This window comes from Colletotrichum phormii (genome assembly GCF_030913505.1).
Source record: "Colletotrichum phormii strain CBS 102054 chromosome Unknown BDP81scaffold_33, whole genome shotgun sequence".
NCBI lineage: Eukaryota > Fungi > Ascomycota > Sordariomycetes > Glomerellales > Glomerellaceae > Colletotrichum > Colletotrichum phormii.
Genome location: NW_026851475.1, coordinates 321220 through 339757, shown reverse-complemented (window position 1 = coordinate 339757; position 18538 = coordinate 321220). Strand labels below are relative to the sequence as shown.

The window sequence follows — 18538 nt, the reverse complement described above, 5'->3', positions numbered from 1 at the left end:
TCGTCGCCCGATTGATGACCTCACCTGGAGGCTCCTTGGCTGATCCTCTAGAGGGAGGCTCGTCACCTGCAGCCATGACAGTCCGTCAAGCCCATGAGCAGGGCCCGATACTCAGCGGAACGGCTCCTTCACCTTGATTCCATGTGAGCCCGATTCCTCCACATGAGTTTTGACTCTTGCGGCACATCGAGTTAGACGCTTGGACGATAAGATGGTTCCGTGGTGTGGCGGCGGGTCCCTTGGGGTAAGGTAGGGCACACCAACGCGTCTTGTCGCGAACATGTCACGTTGAGTAAGTGCCCTCGCAGGTGTGGTCAGATTTGAGATGAGCGTCTGAGGACGAGAATTGCTCCAGGTTCGCATGACGTGGCCGTCTACGGAGTGTGATTGGAAAATTTCAAAAATTCCCAACGTGAACGTTCATTCATCTTTCGTGGTCTTTGGGCAGGACATGATGCGAACCATCTCATCGTCAGGATACTCAAAAATCATTGAAGATCGTCACTTGATGTCATCATTTCACATGCAGTCTTCATGATTGTAATGCAATTACTTCTCTAAGCACAAGACGCCTCGCCAAGGTTCCCCTCCCAAAATGCCGTGGTATACTTTTCATCTTCATAGTTCTTTTTTCGTAGTGATTTCCGTCGTCTCTTCTTCGAATATCGCCTCATCTGGGACTACTGGTTTGTTCGTCTAAGTGGAACCCCTCGGGAAGGGGGGAAGTGAAAAAAGAGGATTAGACAGGAGAGCCATTGGTCGATCGGTTGATGTTTGTTGAAGTGTGTATATCAATTCCCATATAATTCAGAAGCCAAAACCCCCTTATTCTTTTTTACGGCAACCACCATAAAAACAAAAGACAAGTACACCAGAAAAAAAGCCCATGGACATGAATCATCTTGATTGAGTGTTTGTGTTGTGACTTATTGCGAGAAAGGGGTTTCTTGGTTGATGCGTAGTTTTGTGTTTTTGGTGGTTGAACCGGATTACCGAAAACACCGAGAACGGCGACGCGGGGGGTATTGAACAGGATGATGATGATTTTGCAAAGCGAAGCCTTTTCGGACTCACTCCATAAAAACTCTCTCTTTGGCCCCCCAAAAATCATCTCTTTTTTGAATTCCCCCCTCCAATGACCAGCCAATTTGTGCCATCAGCAATATGAAGAATTTCCCTTGTGAACCGCCCACGCCAATCTAATGAGGAAACGCGAGGAAGAGGACAGAAATGCGCGAGAAATCACCCTCCGAGTCTTTCTTGTTTCGTCAGACCGTCGTGTGGGTGTTGGTGGTGGGTGCGGTGGCGGCTCAACGGGGATAAAGCCCTCCCTCCTCTCCTCCTCCTTTCCCTCAGACGGGCCGAGTCCAAAAAATCAACATCGAAAGGGATTTGTCGACCACGTTTAGTAGCCGAAGGCCTCGAGGGCCTGCGCCGTCTTCTGGTTGACCTTGGCGTTCTTCTTCGCGTCGGTGAGCTGGCGCTGAGCGACCTTCTTGCGCTCGTAGTAGGCAGCACCCTTCGCCTTGCGGCGCTCCTCGAGTCTGGGGGTTTGTCAGTATGGCAGATCCCAGAACCAGGAAGATTGCAGGAATGGACATACCTGGCAACGACGTCCTGGTACTTCCAGCCGACCTCGTGAGAGAGACGGCCAACGGTGCAGAACTTGCGGCCGGGCTGCAGTCTCAGGACACGGAGGGCCTGGGGGACGACCATCTTCTTCTGCTTGTCGTAGGGAGGGGGAACACCCTCGAAGACCTTGAGGCGCTCAAGGGCGGCGGCACCGCGAGCAGTCTTGTGGGGGATCATGCCACGGACGGTCTTGTAGAAGATACGCGACGGGGCGCGGAAGTGGAAGGGACCTAGAGCGGTCAAGTCAGACATTTGAATGTCCTCGAGTTGAGTATCTCAGCTAGGAGACAGAGCAGAGCCCGGATGTATATGTATGTGTTGGCTTACCACCGCGAGTCGGGTTGTAACGGGTCATCTTGCGCAGGTAGGCGTGGTACTTGACTATAGCCATTCATCAGCATCTGTTCGATCGGTTCGTGGTTGTCGACACCGCAGCCCTCGATGGGTTCCCAAATGTGTTTCCTTCTCTTGACAGACTGGGTGTGTGACCGGTAGGGTAGGGTTGAGAGAGAGTCGACATACGCTTGGCACGGAAGAACTCGCCAGAGATGTTGAGGGCCTCGGTGCGGACAACGACGATCTTCTGGCCGTTGAGAAGCTGCTTGGCGACGATGGAGGCAAGACGACCAAGGAGATGGCCCTTGCCGTCGATGACGACCTGTGTAGAGGACTGGAGTCAGCGATCTGCATCTCCAAAAAGTGTTCGCGGTTGGCCGATGAGGAATTTCGGGATTGTTGAAGCGTCGAGGGCAGCGCGGCGGCGGCGACGAGCTGAGTAGCGAAAGCAACGTTGACGTGTAGGCGGGCTGCAGTCAAGTGCCATCGTCCCATTGCATGGTGTTCCTCGCTCCCACAAGTATCCCGAAAATCCTCATCGTCGACATTCCGCGGATCCCATATCTCGAAATGGGATTGTTAAAGATAATTCGGCAAAGACTCACCACCGGCTCGAAAGAAGACATCGTTCCTGTTCCTTTAAAAACACCGGTTCGCGGTGTTCTGCTGAAAAAAAGAAGGAAAAGGGGGATTCAAATCTCTGGGCGGAATGGGTGCCACTGTAGAGATTTGGTCTGCTGCCGTTGGGTTAGTATTGTCGGAGGGTGAGTTTTGGAAGAAGCCGTCGCGACAATCTTGAAATCGGGGCGGGCACACAACTGGGAAGGGGACAGGTCAATGAGAAATTTACACACGCACACACAAAACCCCCCAATGGCACGCCCGGAAAATGAACGGCGCTAGCCCTTTGTGGCAAAGCGGTCCCCATCCCAAGCGAGGGTTCGAAGTGGGGCCTGAGGCAGCTTAGGGCTGTAAAGACCTACCAGAGGCGCGCATCCTCTCAGTGTTCACAGTGAAGTGTTTCTGCTGACTCACATTTGATTTGCAGCCCCGGTTCACCTCGGTGTGCTTCCATGGCGGGGCCGACGACTCACCTTGCCCACATGGACCCAGGGCAGGGCAGTCTGTCACTGCTTCACCATCCCGTCCCCGGGCAGGCAGCGATCAATACCTTGAGGTACCCGATACCGGATTAATCGATAACGGCCTCTCTGTCACATGAGATAAGGACACGGGTTGACTAAGCCAACGACGTCAAGCATGGTACAATTGTTCAACGGCAGACCGGGATATCCCCACGACCGGACCTCGTCGACAACGTCACGCTGCAGCCCTGCTTCAACGACGAATGCTGCTATTCCAAGATCCAGGTCCAGTACTAGGCTGTGTTCGGGTGCGTCATGTGCGCAATGAATGGAGTGAAGATCCCAGGAAACTTGGGTTGTTTTGCAATTCCTGTCTACGGCGAGCTATGCGCCTCTCTGTCTCTGTCTCTGTCTCTGTCTCTGCCTCTGCTCGGCGTCTCGCTCCTCATTGCCTATGTAGCGTCATCTTCTGCTCACCTGATTCCTATCGTAGTACAGCATCCCATCTCAAGCTGTCCCTAATTCCCAACGCATCCGCCATTCTACGCGGCATGCCTCTAGATGCAAATCTCGCTTTGATAAAACATGCAGCTCGACTGAATAGAAACCCTCCGCAAATGCTCATCTAGAAGAACTCAACGGAAGTAGGCCGTTATTAGTAAACAAACGTATCGCAGAAACCGCAGGCACTCTCAATGCCACCCCAATTTTCTTCCTTTATGCCTTGAGCTTCGCGTCAAGACGCTTCAAGAGTTCCTGCACGGTCTGAACCAGGGCCTTTCTCTTCATTCTGGCCTCCTGGTCGCCTTCCGTCTCGACCTCGTCAAGCTTCAGAAGCACATGCTGCATCGTCGTCTCGGACAGCTTGCGGTGCTCCTCCTCTCTCTTCTTGGGGTCCGTCGGGGGCGAGACGATATAGTCTTCACAAGGCTGGCGCAGATCCGCCTCGAATTTCGCTGCAATGGCATCGAGCTTGGCATGGGCGCCGTTGGCCTTGCTGGGGGACGGCGAGCTTTGTCTGTCTTGGCCCGGAACGCCGAGATTTGATGCGCTGTCTCGCGGGCTGGTGTTGCTGCTTCGCTTCTTGGACTTGCGACCCTTCTTCTTGCCGCGGCGCTTCTTTCCGTCATCGGTGCCGCCGGTGCTGCCCACAGCGCTGCCACCGTCGCCGGCTACGACCACCATTTCCTCGTCCGAGTCGTCGCTGCTCTCGGCGTCGACGTCGCCCTCGGGCAGGACCACCATGACTTCACTGTTGTTCTTGACACCGTAATCCCGGACGGGCGCGGCCGGCTCCTTAAGCTGGCGACCCTTGTAAAGAAGCTTGACACGGCGTCCACGTCTCTCGGACAGCTCCAGCAGGACGCTTACACGGTCTCGAACATCGCGAACGCGCAGCTTGCCGTCGCCAATGGCATATGCGGGGAAGTGGGCGGGGTAGGTGATGCCCTTGTTTTTGATAAGGAGAATGTCGTCTTCGGGGACACTGCCGCGGGATCGGGTGTTGTGGGCGTAGGATCTCGTCGGGACGGAGCCACCGAGGGAGGTTGACTGCAGGTCCTCAGTAGTGATGTAGCTAAAGTCTTCGTCCGTGACGTTGGGAACACCACTGAGGGTGGAGCCGTAGGGGGATATTTGTTCCCGATTTGTCGACCAGCCGTATCGAGACATGGTGAAGGGGATTGCGAGTAGGATGCAGCCAATGGTGGAGTAGAGGATGAGGTTCGGATCGATGCCGGTGGTGTCGGAGATGTATCCGGAGTAGTTCGCGATAGCTTTGGCTAGGCTGGCGATGGATTTGTCGAGATAGACCTGGAGGGTGGTGGGCAATAGTGCGGTGATGTTTTGGAGGGCACCAGAAGATGCCAGAAGAGGCTGACTGGAAGCCACCTTGGCGGAAGTAGGCGGTCCTTAAAGCTAAGGACGCTGAACCGGGAGAAAGAAAAAAGTGGATGAGAAGGGGGGAGGGGGTGGAGGAGAGAAGAGGTGAAGTGAGGCAAGGTCGAAGGCGACTGCAGTGATTCGTATCGTGGCGGATGGGGTGAATGTTGATCGTGGGTGTCGGGTGCCGTGGGGATGCCCTCGTCTGGAATTTTCCGACTCGCGGGGTTGGATGATCAGGCCGTTCTGCAGCAAGGCAGGTCGTACGGCGCAGGCGCAGGCGCAGGTTCTGGTAAGGTCCTTGGAGGGGAAAGGAGTCGATAGACTACAATGGATGCAGCAGCACCAAGAGAGAGAAAGCTTGCAGAAGCAGTGGGGTAAGGGAAATAAAATAAAGATAAAAAAGAGCTGTCCTGTTCTGTCCGGTTCGGGGTGCTTGGGTCGAGAGTTTCGATCCGGCTCCAACTGGCGTTGACGATCACCAACCTGGGTCAAGGATGCAGGTGGTGGCTCGTTGGCTTTGGTGAGGCTGTAGAAGCAGGACTGGAAAGAAGGCAATGCGCTGTCAGCTTTTGGGGTGGACGGCGACGGATGAAGAGGCGATGATGAGGGCGGCGAGCAGGGATTCGACGAGCGTCCAGTACGGAGTATGGGTGAGTGAGCGAGTGTGGTGGTGTGTCAAAGGTGGCCCTACGGGACTCGGAGAGGATGACGGCAGAAAGTTGGGGACCACGGCGTGAGGTGAGTGGTCGGAGGAGGTTGCGTGTGAAAAACCGGGCATTTCGCAGAGGGCAGCGAATGACGGGGGGTTGCGCGCCGAGGGAGGACCCGGTGTCATTGGCCGGGCCGAGAGACGGTGCCACGGGTCCTTTTTGCGATTCGGAGCTGGCAATCCAAGACAGATACTAACAGATACACGTACCTTTTCAGAGTCTTTCAGGGGGCAGTTCACTAGCAAAGATCTGGGTGTCAGATTGAGGATGAAGACTTCTCGAAGCGTTGAAATAGTTTCTTGTATGAGCAACGCCGCGACAAAGAGGACACGAAGCCTGGTTGAGAATGGCTTGGTGTTTGCAAATACTTAGGTAACTGTCACCAGTCCTCGAGGATTCTCTGCACGACCAGAACTGGGGCAGGCGGCAATAGCAATTGGCTACGATTCGGCGAGCAGCCGATATTTGCAGGGGCCCGAGACTCCAGGAGCCCAGAGGGACCGATTCAAAAATCCAAACCCAACCCAGCTTCCATCTACGAAGTAGTACCTACCTAGTACACAACGTTGACCCATTTACCTGCCGTGCACCAGTCATCACTGAGCTCACAACGTGGGCTGTGCTGTAAGGGTGCCCGAGGATGCGGTCAGGCGCTAGACGCGGGTAAGAACTGTGGGTGATACGGATAGATCGATGCAACGACTTGTGATAGCCTCATTCCCTCAGCCTCTCATGTGGACTCCATGCCCTGCCCAAAGTGGTAAACCACGAAGAGATAATGGTGTTCATGAAGGGATATTAGCAAAAACTCGAGGTGCACAGAAATCCAGGGTGCTCTTATCTTGTCCTCATCCCAAGGTTCGTTATCTGATTGCTTACCTCATCTCACGACAGACGGCACCCGTAAACTCAAGGCACAAGCCGGTCCCTGATCCATTCATTCTCGGCGCTGAGGTGAGCTCATTGCCCATTTTGAATTAGCCTTCTCTCTTCTCTGATCGCCGAGGTCATCAAATCATCTCGGGCGTGAAATCTCGCTGGCCACGGGTGTCTCTCAAGAACCCGAGCGAAGCTGACAAATTTCAGCGCAGCTAGAAGCTGTAACACACGCCGAGGCAGGTGAGCTTCGGGAGAGCCGGTGTCTTAGAAATCGGGTCTTCGCTCCCTGGACGGTTAGACAACCGAAGGTATCGAAATTGGAAGCCACACCACGGTTGTACGGATACACTAAACTCTGTGACCTCCACCTTCTAGAAAACTCGGCTTTTGCTCTGTCCGCTCCAGTCTCCAATCCAGTCGACCTCACACTTACTCAAGGTAACTTAGGTAATCAACGTCTAGCCCCCGATTGCATCATCCACTCCCGCCGCCTTCGGCCCCGAATTGCCTTTCCCTCGCTGCCAGTCCCGTCGCAACTAAACTGAACCGCATCCAGCACATCCAGCACCTGCCCATACGCTCCAAGCACCACCAGCACCCCGCCCCTGCCCGCTGCATTGCGACACTTTGCCTGACAAATACCCCCCCCCCCACCAGAGTCCCTCCCCTCCGTCCCTCTTGCATTTATTATATCATCGCCCTCTGCCCCTCCTTCTTGCCTGCGCCCCCCCTTCCCTTCTCGAAATGGCATCTCTATTCAGACGTCTCTTCTCCTCATCCCAGACATCACCAGCAAACATGGCCGCCACCAAGCAAAAGGTTCAGTCCCTCATCGACGACAACAAGGTCGTCGTCTTTTCAAAGTCCTACTGCCCCTACTGCCGCGCCACAAAGTCTGTCCTCGACGAGATCAACGCCGACTACACCGTCCTCGAGCTCGACCAGATTGGTTAGTCCCACACACCCAAGTACCTAGAGCATCCCCCCAGAACACCATGCTAACAGCAACACCAGACGACGGCAGCGCCATCCAGGACGCCCTCCAGGAAATCACCGGCCAGCGCACCGTCCCCAACAGCTTCATCGCCCAGAAGCACATTGGCGGCAACTCGGACCTGCAGGGCCTGCTCAAGGGCGGCAAGCTCGAGAACCTTCTCAAGGAGGCCGGCGCTCTCAAGGCGTAAGGCACCCATTCCGTCCTCGGCATAGAGAAAGACAGAAAGAGGAGGGACAGACAGACGCCCATGTTTGAAAAACCTAGAAATTGGTTGGAAAATGCATACAGCACAGAGCACGCTGACGGGCGCGATATTACGAATCTCAAGGCCGTCCAAGTTGTAGCTGTTGCTGCGCGAACCTACAACCCGTGTTCGGAGGAGGTGGGAATGACGGAATATATATACCACGAGCTTAAAGGCATAAGGATGGGTGCTTAGTCTCGAAATACAAGTTTCCAAAAAAATAACATTGGGCCCTCTTTTGCGAGTGCCTCTTACATGTGTTATACATTTTGAGCCGTGACTTTTTCAACTAGTTCTACAGAAATATTTTCGTTTCCCATCTTTACACAACCTGCGCGGCAACAGTGCCAACAGGCCTCTCGACAAACTCCATGACACCGTCGATGATGCTCTCCCTTGCCGGCGGGGACGCAACCTTGCTGCCCGCAAGCCAGTTGAGCCACAGCAATCTCGACACGCGCTCATCCTGGACCTTGCCGACGCTCTGTCTCCCCATGCTCCGGCCATCATCAAAGACGACCTCAAGCTGGCCCTTCTCGTCGCGGCAGAGCAGCAGCTCCTTGTTCTTCTGCACCTTGCCACGGTTAAACAGCCTCTTGAACTCCTTCATCGCCTCCCCAAACTCCTCGTCGCCATACGCCTCCTTATCAGCAGACGACCGCGCCGTGATAGCCCGCACGAACCCGTCGCGGAGGTGAGGGAAATCGGTATCGCGCACAGGGACGATGCGGAACGCGCTGCGGGTGCCAACCTCCTGCAACAGCGCCGTCCACGTCTCCTCGCCCTCGACGGGGTCAAACAGCTTCTGCTTGAGGTCGTCGCGCTCCGAGGGGACGAGCGTCGTCGCGATGGGGTTGATCTTCTTGGTGAGGTAGTGCTGCAGCTTCGCGACGTCCTGGGTGGCGACGTAGTAGCCCACCATGTATACCTGGATGCTGAGGAAGCTCACGGTGCGGATGCCGAGGCCGACGAGGGTGTATTCTACGCCGCCTGACTCCTGTATCGTCGCGGCGATGGGCGCTTCCGGGTCGCAGTGCGTCTTGCTTAGGGAGAGGTCGATGGTCCGCGGGAAGTTGGGCACCGTCTTGTTACCCGTCGGCACGAGCTCCCGGCCTTCTTCATCGTGGATGACGACCTTGCGCTTGCTTCCGGCCTCGGTGGTGAAAGTCTCGGCCGGCACAGACGAATCAAGCTGGAAGCCGACGCGCTCGTTGCTGCTGCTGCTGCCGCCATTCTCGCCGCTGCCGTCCTCCGCGGCGTTGCGCTTCTTCTCGGCGGCGAGGGCCTTGCGCAGCTTGTTGGCCGTGTAGACAAAGGAGACGATGCCGGCGAGGGCACCGGCGGCGAGGAAGTATGTGCGGTCTCGGTCGTAGTTTGTGCGGGCTTCGCTGAGCTGGCCGAGGTTGAGGCGTTCGACGGGGCGGGACGGCGAGCTGCGCTGGCGAGAGAAGAGGGTGCGGCGACTAGTTCGGACGGGCGGCTGCGGGTGCGGCAGACCCCTGGGCAGGGCCCGGAGAGTGCGTGGTCGGAACATTGGGGTGTCGGGGAAGTAGAGGGCGTTGAAGATGTGTCTATGTGTGTGAGTCGTGTGTAGTCGGCGAGAGGGAGTACGCCCTGTGGTTGAATCGGGTAGAAGTCACCCGGTACTATGGACCGTGTGGAGGAACGACAGTCGACAATAGGGAGTGGGCTGATGGAGAATCGAGATTCTTCAGATGGCGCGGGACGTTCGGGCGGGGACAGCCGTCGATGGTGCAGTAGACCCGGGCTTGCTAGTTCGAGTTCGGTGCCGGTCGGGCAGGACGATTCATGGCCTGGTCATGTGGGCAGGTGTAAATTGGCCAATTCGTTTGATGCTGCGGTATACGAAGTACTGCACAGACTGGCGAGCTGCGAACGCAATGGGGTGTTGGAGGAAGAGTCTGATCGTGACGTGAGGCTCGTAACAGGGGCAATTGGAGCTCTCCCCATTGGATCCGCCTCAATGCACATTGCACCAAAAAGTGCTCCAAAACTGGTGGCCCAGCGAGAAATTGGAGCACGTCAGCGAGCGAGGCACCTGAGTGGCCCGGCGCATGATCGGCCCCTCCGAATGACGTCCTGCAAAAAGTCGTCACGTGCTGGCATCTTCAGTCCCGCTTAGGTAAGGTAAGTCGCGGTACGTACTGTACTGCGGCATCCCTCAGTTTTGGCTGTGGTCTGTGCGGACGTCCTCCGACTCCGCCTCCACCTCCGCCTTTCCGCCTCAGATCGCAGTCCCCTGGATAGGTATTCTGATTAATCCCTTTTGTCCGCCCATTAGATCATGTAAACATCCCAAATTGAGATGTGGGATGTTGGAAATAAAAGGCGGTATGCGGATCTGACACGGCACATGCATCCTCCCATCTACTCCATGACAACGGTCTAGATGCGTCAAAGCCGATAGACACAGTCACGCAGGATTGGGATCTAGTCTTTCGTTAGACGTGACAAGCTGATTCCTGCAACCACAGTGTGCTAAGACTTCCAGTGTTCTACGCTCAGAGACAAGCATTACATCACAACAGGGTTTCCACGTCTGTGATCCGAAATGTGGAATGGGCGAAGCTGAGTGGTCAGTCATCTGTGGCCGTCTAAGCGCCCACGCGTGATGGCGTCCAGGATCGTGATGTTATCACGCTGGGCCGCGAAGCCACCGCTCACTCACACACACGTCTGTCTGGCTGTCTGGGTCGTCACTTGGAGTGTGCGTGTGTCTTGCATGCAGACCTCGCAGATGGCTAGACCACGGGAGAGCTACGATTGCGCCGTTGTGATGGTAAAGACGCACTATCATCTTCCTTCCAAGTTCCAACTATGCCTACCCGTGACCGCCAACCAGGAGAAGGCAATTCAACCTCGCCCAATGCAGGGCTTTGGTGATGGCCGTCTCAATGACGAATGAGGTGAGACCGAGCCAGACGATTTTCCCCCGACGTCTTATCCTCTCCCGCAGACCCTGCACACGTTGTCTTGGGTATGCGAGGGGGATGCTAGTCTTGTCCACCACCCACGGGAGCATTTCTTATTCTCAACTCAATCGGCCTACCCCACCATACCTCGTGTCTCTAGGCTGGACCATTGAATTCGGGTGCCCGGGAGCATTGTTGACCGACTACCCACGCAATACGTAGTCAGCTGAGAGCTGCCCTGATGGAAGACAGTAACAGCTTCTCGACTGGACAATGCCTCCCGCCGCGTGTGAGCGCAGGAGCTGAGTCCCTAAAAGCCAAAAGCCGTGGGAATCCGTCTAAGCCGGCTTGGCATTTCTCCCCATGTTCCAGTTTTCAAGGGCTCAACACCACGGATGAAGGAAACTCAACGACGCAGGCCTACACACCGAAGACGCGAACGCGGCGATCGTAGTCACCGATCCCCGACGTCCCGACGTCTCTTACAGTGCTTGCGGTTGACATGCGGGACATGCCGTCAGACGGATGTGATTGAACGAGTGGTCTTGCGGCCGTCATGCTTTGAAGCAAGTTGCCGGAAGATTACCTTTGCTTTCGTAGGTCTTGAGACATGGATGATCCAGGTGGGAAGATGTCGTTGAAGACCGGGGTGGGCGGGAGTGAAACGGTATCAGGTGCAGAGCAGAGCAACGACATTGGTCCCAACGTGTCCAACATCCTTGTGCTGAAGTGTACAAAGCATCATGGAAGAAGCCGAGATGGGAACTCAAAAGGGTATCTCTCGAAACAGCAACAGCAAGCTGTCTAGCCTGTCTTGGAGGCGGACCGCATTATAGTCGAGCATCCGAGGCCCTGACATCCCGTCTCATAAGGCAGGGAGGGTGGGAGGAAATTTCTTGACACCGTCATTGGAAAGGGACAACAATCTCAGGCCAAAAGACAATGGGGCACAACGGGAGGAAGAGACAGAGACAGACAGCGCGGGGGGCCGCGTCTGTGCCCCAAGATGCAGGAATGGAGATTGAGTGCCCTGAAGACGAAGCTCGAGCTCATGTCCGAGCGTGAGGAAGATGGCGTCACGGGTATCTGCTGGAGATTTGGTCTCCGAGAGGCGAAGGGCGAGAGAGCGGCGGTGTTGAGACTCGGATGGAAGTTCTTTTGAGGTTGTTGTCAATTGTCAGTTGTTCGATGGTCCCCGACGTCAGGGTAACAAGATTAGGTTGGACGTATTCATGCAGATAGACCGAGAAGCTTAAGATGTCATGTTTCCCGGTATGCCCCAGAATGCCCGATGTGGCATTGATGATTTACTGGCGTTTCTGAAGGTAATTTCATCTTGGAGATGATCATCTTCGTCATTACAAGCTTGGGAAGATTTCGTCATGAGTTGGCACCTCTTCTTGTATCTCACAATTCAGGCTAGAAGCAAACACACAAAGACAAAGGTAAAAGTACTCCGTAATTAGTTGAATATAACGAAAGAATGCCGCGATTCAAGTTGACAATCTGAAAAAAAACACCCGGCCGGAACTCTGTTAACGAAAGCGACTGAAAAGACGTGCCAGAGGCTGAAGACTTTTCCGTCCTTGACGTAGCGCCAGGTACAAGTGACAGCCTCATTTCCCTGGCCGGGCCAGTCGTATTATTGTAAATGCCATGGACTTTTTATGGTGGATTTGGCGTGAAATGCGGTATTGATGCAATTCATCGAGTAGCGGATGGAATGTACCTTTTTTATTTATTTAGAGTCTCTTCTCTTTCGAGTGAAGGACGTAGGTACCTTAGGTACACCGTACTTTGCCAGATTGAGTTACGCCGCAGTATGAGGCACAGTACCTCAAGGTTCCTATTTGATGGGTCAAGTTTAAGCGAGGATCAAGTACCGTTTTGCCTGTCATAAGGGCTTGGTGTACATGAACACGCTGTACGACATCAAGTTCGCAGATGCTCCTCTCGCGTTCCCCGCCAGGCATTGTCTCTACTCTCTCAGATTGGCTGTGAATCTGTGACTCGATGCCCTACGGTACTTTTGTGGGCAGTTCGCAGTGTGCACTGTAGGTAAGCACGTAAGGTAAGGTACTTCTAGGTTTAAAGTGACCTTTGCCATTGCATTAACGCATAGCTCCTTGAGAAAGCGGGATGTTGAATGTGCCCCACGCTCCACGTCGGGGAAATCGTCTCGTCTGCCGTGGTCTGGTTTCGAGTATGCCTGCTGATAACTCGATGAGCCAGGCAGGTACAGCAAATATGGGTGTCTACAATATACAGAAATGAAGATGTATTTCGTACAAAGTATCCTCAAAGAAAAGTAAGGTAATAATACCTACTGATTGAGAACCGTCGTCATCTCGCCTCGTCTCCCGTCGCTTTAGGTGCTTCGGAACCTCAGGCCCTTGGGTGGCGTCGACCAATGAGAAATTGTATCACCCTCGAGGAGAAAGGAAGACGTGTTGAGGTACTTCCCCCATATCAGTTGTGTGTAAAGGTACTTTGGCGACCCTCTCCGCTGCCCCTTCTGGCGGAACACAACCTCCTCCATTTGGCATTTGGTACATCGGTACATGGATACATGATACTCCATCCAGCCTGGTACTTTGAGTGGGTGACTCTTCGCATTGCTGCTGTTTCTTCCTGCTTCAACAAGTCAAGCATCCTTTTTCTGCTTGGACTCTGCAATCAAATCAACATCAGCAGAAAACTAAAGGCGAAAAGCGGATAGACCAGCAAAAGAGGAGAACGGCAACTGCAGAGCACAAGAGCAGGTCACGCGTCGAAGTTGGTTTCCCGCCAGCCTTACCTCATGACGCCCCAGAGAACCTGACCGGCTCGACCCGACAACCTTTGGACTCTAATAATACCGTACGGAGTACGGAGTACGATACCTTACTCTCAGAGTCTAAAGTTGGCCCTGGCAAGTGCCATAAGCGAAGCCCAACAAGTCCATACAGCCTGCCCCGGTACCTTCACAGTAGTACCTATTCGCAGCAGCGGCAGCAGCACATCGTCGACTTCTTGCTCAACCAGTTGCCCGCGCATCGCATCGCATCGCATCGCATCGCAGGTTCCCGGCCCAGCACCAGCCGTCAGCCTCCCCCTTCCGACTCCCATCACCGCCGCATCCTCTCTCCGCAATCAACAGCTCCACGCAGCAGGCGATACACATTGAGCACCAGAGACCTGTCTCCCGCATCCAAAAAGCAAGGTAACTACCTACCTACCTACCTACCTACCTACACTCGCCTGAGGTCCCAGCGGACCCAGCCCTCTGTCCCCTGGTTTCCAGTTCCAGCCCAGCCGCCGAACACCCAGCCCTCCGCGAGAGCCCAAGGCTCAAGGCTCAAGGGTGTCACCTCCCGCTGCTCCCTTTCTCCACAGCTCCAGAGTCACTGCTAACAAATCGCCTCGAGACAGAGTCCACCTCACACACAAACGCCCGCCCACAAGCTGCGACCAAGGCCGCTCAGGGAGTCAGGGTGCTCTAGCCTCACCCCGTCGTCATTGTCACCCGCCCTGTCGGTCACTGTCGCTGCCACCGCCTGCTGCCCACTGCTCAGCACAGCATAGAGCATAGCACAGCACAGCATCACTTCAGGCCCTCTTGCTTGCTTGCTTGCTTTGCTTCGCTTCACTGCGACAGAAAGGGGAGAGAGACGGTGCTGCAAAACCTGAATCACGATTCACCGCAAACGCAACCACAGCCCACGCACCACCCACTGCCACCCGACGACCCTGTGCCCTGTGGTTACCTTTCGTCTTTCACTCTCTCTTGTCTCGCGACGCGAACTCTCGACCTGATCTTTCGCTCCCTCTCGAGTCTCCTCCCATCGACGACAAGACTTCAGATCAACTCATCCCAATCGAGAACGCAACTCTTTTCCTCTACCCGCCGCCTCCGACAATAATCCTCGTCTCTCCCCGGCAGTCTCGTCTGCTACGAATACTTTCTCTCTTTCTCTCCGTTGCCTTGGCACTCCGTTCCGTCACACAAAATATTACCTCCCGCGCCCTGCCCTGCACCACCAACGCACCAGCACGGGGTACTTACTCCTGTACAGCCTGTACAGCCATCCCCCCGTTTATATGCTGAGGCAGTAGTCGACACACACAAACACACACACCAGAGGTACCGGGCTCACAACAGACTTAGCGTCAGCCTGCCTCCTTGTCCCGGCTCCCCTCCACTGTCGGAGCCTCTCCATTTCCACCTTCCGTGGGTCAGGCGTCAGTGTCAGTGTCAGTATTCCAGTGTTCCATCGGCCTCGTGGGAACTAGTCCACCTTTCCAACCCTCGCTCTGGTGACAAATCCCCGCCACTCATTCTGTCAACCTGACGAAACCCGACAACCCTACAAACTACATCGCGACGACAAAAACACCCACGACGCCTACGATTTACGACTCACGACTCGAAATCGCTTGCCGTCACCAATCGACCTTTTTCTCCGACCGGGGATCCGAATCCCCCTTTCCCCCCTCTCACCGAATTTCACGCGAAACCCACGATCCGCCGACCGTTTGCTCCCTTGCCCGCACATCGCAGCCCATCATCATGAGGCCCGCCGCCCCCTCAATAGAGATTATGGCTGCCCAGTCAGTCACGCCGGACTCGCGATCCTCGTCATCCACAAACTCGCCCCTCCCTGCCGACAACGAAGAGTCAGACTTCTTCATCGCCGGCAACGATTCGCAATCATCACTCGGTGTCCCCAACATTGAGGACATGCAGGTCAGCGATGATCCGTGCCAACCCGCCGTCAACCGGCTCCCTAGCGAGATCCTCATCTCCATCTTCGCCAAGCTCAACAACTCAAACGACCTCTTCAACTGCATGCTGACGTGCAAGCGATGGGCTAAGAACTCCGTCGACTTGCTGTGGCATCGCCCCGCCTGCACAAACTGGAAGAATCACTCGTCCATTTGCCTGACTCTGCAACTTGAAACGCCCTTCTTCGCATACCGCGACTTCATCAAGCGTCTCAACCTCGCTGCTGGTGGTCTCGCAGATAAGATCAGCGATGGCAGTGTCATGCCTCTATCCGTGTGCACTCGCGTCGAGAGGCTCACTCTGACCAACTGCCGCAACCTTACCGACCAGGGCTTGACCAAGTTGGTGGAAAACAGCTCCTCGTTGCTTGCCCTTGATATCTCGGGCGACGAGCACATCACAGACGTCTCTATCTTGACCATCGCCGAGCACTGCAAAAGGTTACAGGGTCTCAACATCTCTGGCTGCCGCTTGATCACCAACGACAGCATGATGCAACTTGCTGAGAACTGCCGGTTTATCAAGAGGGTATGTTGACTCGTCCCTTTCTTTGCTCCTTTGCCTGTTTCTCTCCCCGCAGCCTGGCCCATATGCGCCTCGCGCTTGGCTTGAAGGCCCCCGCATTGTGTTTTGGAAAATCGCTGACATGACTCTTCTCCCACAGCTCAAACTAAACGATTGTGCCCAGCTGCAAGACAACGCCATCCTTGCATTTGCCGAGAACTGCCCGAATATCCTCGAAATCGACTTGCACCAGTGTGCACAGATTGGCAATGAGCCCATCACCGCCCTCATTGCCAAGGGCCAATCCCTCCGCGAGCTTCGGCTGGCAGGCTGTGAGCTCATCGACGACAGCGCATTCTTGACTTTGCCCCCGGCCAAGACATACGATCACCTGCGCATTCTTGACTTGACGTCTTGCGCGAGACTCACGGATCAGTCGGTACAGAAGATTATTGATGCTGCCCCGCGTCTTCGGAATCTGGTGCTGGCCAAGTGCCGCAACATCACCGACGTTGCTGTCAATGCCATTTCAAAACTCGGAAAGAACCTGCATTACTTGCATCTTGGTCACTGTGGCCACATCACCGACGAGGCCGTGAAACGACTTGTGCAGCAGTGCAATCGTATACGGTACATTGATCTCGGGTGCTGCACCAACCTCACAGACGACTCCGTCACCAAACTGGCACAGCTTCCCAAGCTCAAGAGAATCGGTCTCGTTAAGTGCAGTAGTATTACCGACGAGTCCGTGTTTGCTCTCGCTCGCGCCAACCATCGCCCCCGGGCACGCCGCGATGCGCATGGCAACATTGACGAATACTACTCGTCCAGCCTCGAAAGAGTACATCTCAGCTACTGCACCAATCTTACACTCAAGGCATGTTGTCACTCCAGCAGACTGATCGAGTCCACATGCTAACATTGCTCCAGAGTATTATCAAGTTGCTCAACTACTGCCCACGCTTGACCCATCTCAGTCTTACAGGGGTCACCGCCTTCTTGAGAGAGGAATTCGCCGAATTCTGCAGACCTCCTCCACCTGGTATGTCATGTTTGTTTCCTCATTGTGGGTAGACAGGCAATCTAACAAGACGTGCAGAATTCACGGACCACCAGCGAGGTGTCTTTTGTGTCTTCTCTGGCGTCGGCGTCACGAAGCTCCGCGACTACCTCAACACCTCCCCCGAATACGAAGGTCTTCGCGACTCGCCCGATCCCCGATTCCCGGGTCTCTCGAGCTTCCCAGCACGTCGGCCTGCGGATCCCCGTGCAACGGCCGGACATGCCGAACAGACCAACGGGGATGCCGAAATTGACGAGGCGGAGGTTCCTGAGGACGACGAGTTTGAGGGCCTTGACGGCAGTGAAATGGCAGTGGACGGCCAGCCCTTGTTGGCACAAAACCTTGTGAACGGCAATGCCCAAAATGGCGTTCCTCCGCCCCCGCCAAACCATGTGCCTCCGGCCGGCGCAGTGCCCATGTTCGCCCAACCGCTTGGACAGGCTCCCTTGTTGTTCAGCCCTACAAGCCCCAGCTTTCCGCAGTCAACGCGTTCACCAACGGCCGGGGGCCCGGCGAATCATCCGCCGCCTTTGGTCATCTCCAGCCACTACTCTCCGACAAGCGCCGGACCCAACACATCCACGGCAAACGCACTTTCGCCCCAAGGTACCAATCTGGGCTTCCCCGCATACACAAACCGGAGACCTGCACCCCTTGGCGCCAGTACGGCATCCATGGAAGCGTCAATGTTAAGCCCTGTTTCCCATCGTAGCCGACCGGCGAGCGTCATCTCCATGGAGGCATCTATGCTGGGACCTCTAGACCCGGATATGACTGAGCCTACCACGCCAAATGGACAACAGCAGCATTGATAAATGGGAGGGCATTGAAGCAGGCTCGTATATCCTTCGGGGAAGCGGTTGGAGACTATGATACGCTGGCATGAGATACGCAACGACAATATACCCAGGAGCGCGCGGGAAACACCGGTACACAGAAGGTTGGAACAGGCAAGGTGTCGATTACCCTTTTTCAGCTTGGTTGGGCCTTTTTTTGGTCCATGTAGGTAGCCTCATGGCATTGTTTGATAACGGGGGGGGGAGGGACGCGTGCGATTAGCACCCAGAGATCTCACGGATCATGATGATGGTGCTTGGTTGTGGCACTTTGGGCAGTCCTAGGCTTGAGACCCCGGACTCGTCAGACAAAGTTGGCCGCTGCGCCAATTTCCCACTGGCGTGTCAGTGGGCTGGTAGACTTATGGCTTTTCCATTTCACTCTGTCCTCTCTGAGATTGGGAGCAATACGGCATACTGTAGGGGGTTAGGTTAGGTTAGTTCGGCCTCAAGGCCGCGGTATCAAATTAGCAAAGCATTGGCATGGAATTAAACAACTGTTCGGACCACATAATTTGAGAGTTCCTTTCGAAAGATGGATGGGGTGGCTTTTGTCCCAACAGAGTTGCACATATTGAAGAATGGCGCTGAAAAAGTTGTAAACTCGGTGGAAGAAACCCAGAATTTGCCTCGCTGTCTATGCTACCTAGTTATCCGCTGTGATGGGAAT

At 55.0% G+C, this 18538-nt stretch overlaps 6 protein-coding genes across 6 annotated transcripts; 3 read left to right on the top strand and 3 right to left on the bottom strand.

Moving 5' to 3' along the window:
- Window positions 1-1405: 1405 nt before the first annotated feature.
- BDP81DRAFT_465841 (ribosomal protein L13) lies at window positions 1406-2594 on the bottom strand (the record flags this gene model as incomplete). Its single annotated transcript, XM_060594330.1, has 5 exons — window positions 1406-1544; window positions 1604-1862; window positions 1960-2013; window positions 2155-2290; window positions 2574-2594. The coding sequence occupies 5 exons, from the start codon at window positions 2592-2594 to the stop codon at window positions 1406-1408; spliced, it is 609 nt and encodes a 202-aa protein (XP_060438784.1).
- Window positions 2595-3770: 1176 nt separating this feature from the next.
- Window positions 3771-6618, bottom strand: BDP81DRAFT_455092 (BAG domain-containing protein; the record flags this gene model as incomplete). The annotated part of the gene is made up of 6 exons (XM_060593028.1): window positions 3771-4943; window positions 5421-5477; window positions 5579-5819; window positions 5857-5867; window positions 6227-6317; window positions 6527-6618. The coding sequence occupies 6 exons, from the start codon at window positions 6616-6618 to the stop codon at window positions 3771-3773; spliced, it is 1665 nt and encodes a 554-aa protein (XP_060438783.1).
- A 706-nt stretch (window positions 6619-7324) lies between these two features.
- Window positions 7325-7710, top strand: BDP81DRAFT_400021 (glutaredoxin; the record flags this gene model as incomplete). Its single annotated transcript, XM_060588633.1, has 2 exons — window positions 7325-7475; window positions 7541-7710. 2 exons carry the CDS (start codon window positions 7325-7327, stop codon window positions 7708-7710), a joined length of 321 nt encoding a protein of 106 aa, XP_060438782.1.
- A 379-nt stretch (window positions 7711-8089) lies between these two features.
- Window positions 8090-11213, bottom strand: BDP81DRAFT_400020 (chalcone-flavanone isomerase; the record flags this gene model as incomplete). The annotated part of the gene is made up of 2 exons (XM_060588632.1): window positions 8090-9338; window positions 11125-11213. The coding sequence occupies 2 exons, from the start codon at window positions 11211-11213 to the stop codon at window positions 8090-8092; spliced, it is 1338 nt and encodes a 445-aa protein (XP_060438781.1).
- On the top strand, window positions 11214-11561 carry BDP81DRAFT_440841 (uncharacterized protein). Its single transcript, XM_060591549.1, has one exon. It carries the CDS (start codon window positions 11311-11313, stop codon window positions 11506-11508), a length of 198 nt encoding a protein of 65 aa, XP_060438780.1. The 5' UTR covers window positions 11214-11310; the 3' UTR covers window positions 11509-11561.
- A 3688-nt stretch (window positions 11562-15249) lies between these two features.
- On the top strand, window positions 15250-17844 carry BDP81DRAFT_465837 (F-box domain-containing protein; the record flags this gene model as incomplete). Its single annotated transcript, XM_060594329.1, has 4 exons — window positions 15250-15993; window positions 16130-16846; window positions 16900-17011; window positions 17069-17844. 4 exons carry the CDS (start codon window positions 15250-15252, stop codon window positions 17842-17844), a joined length of 2349 nt encoding a protein of 782 aa, XP_060438779.1.
- Between the last annotated feature and the right edge of the window lie 694 nt (window positions 17845-18538).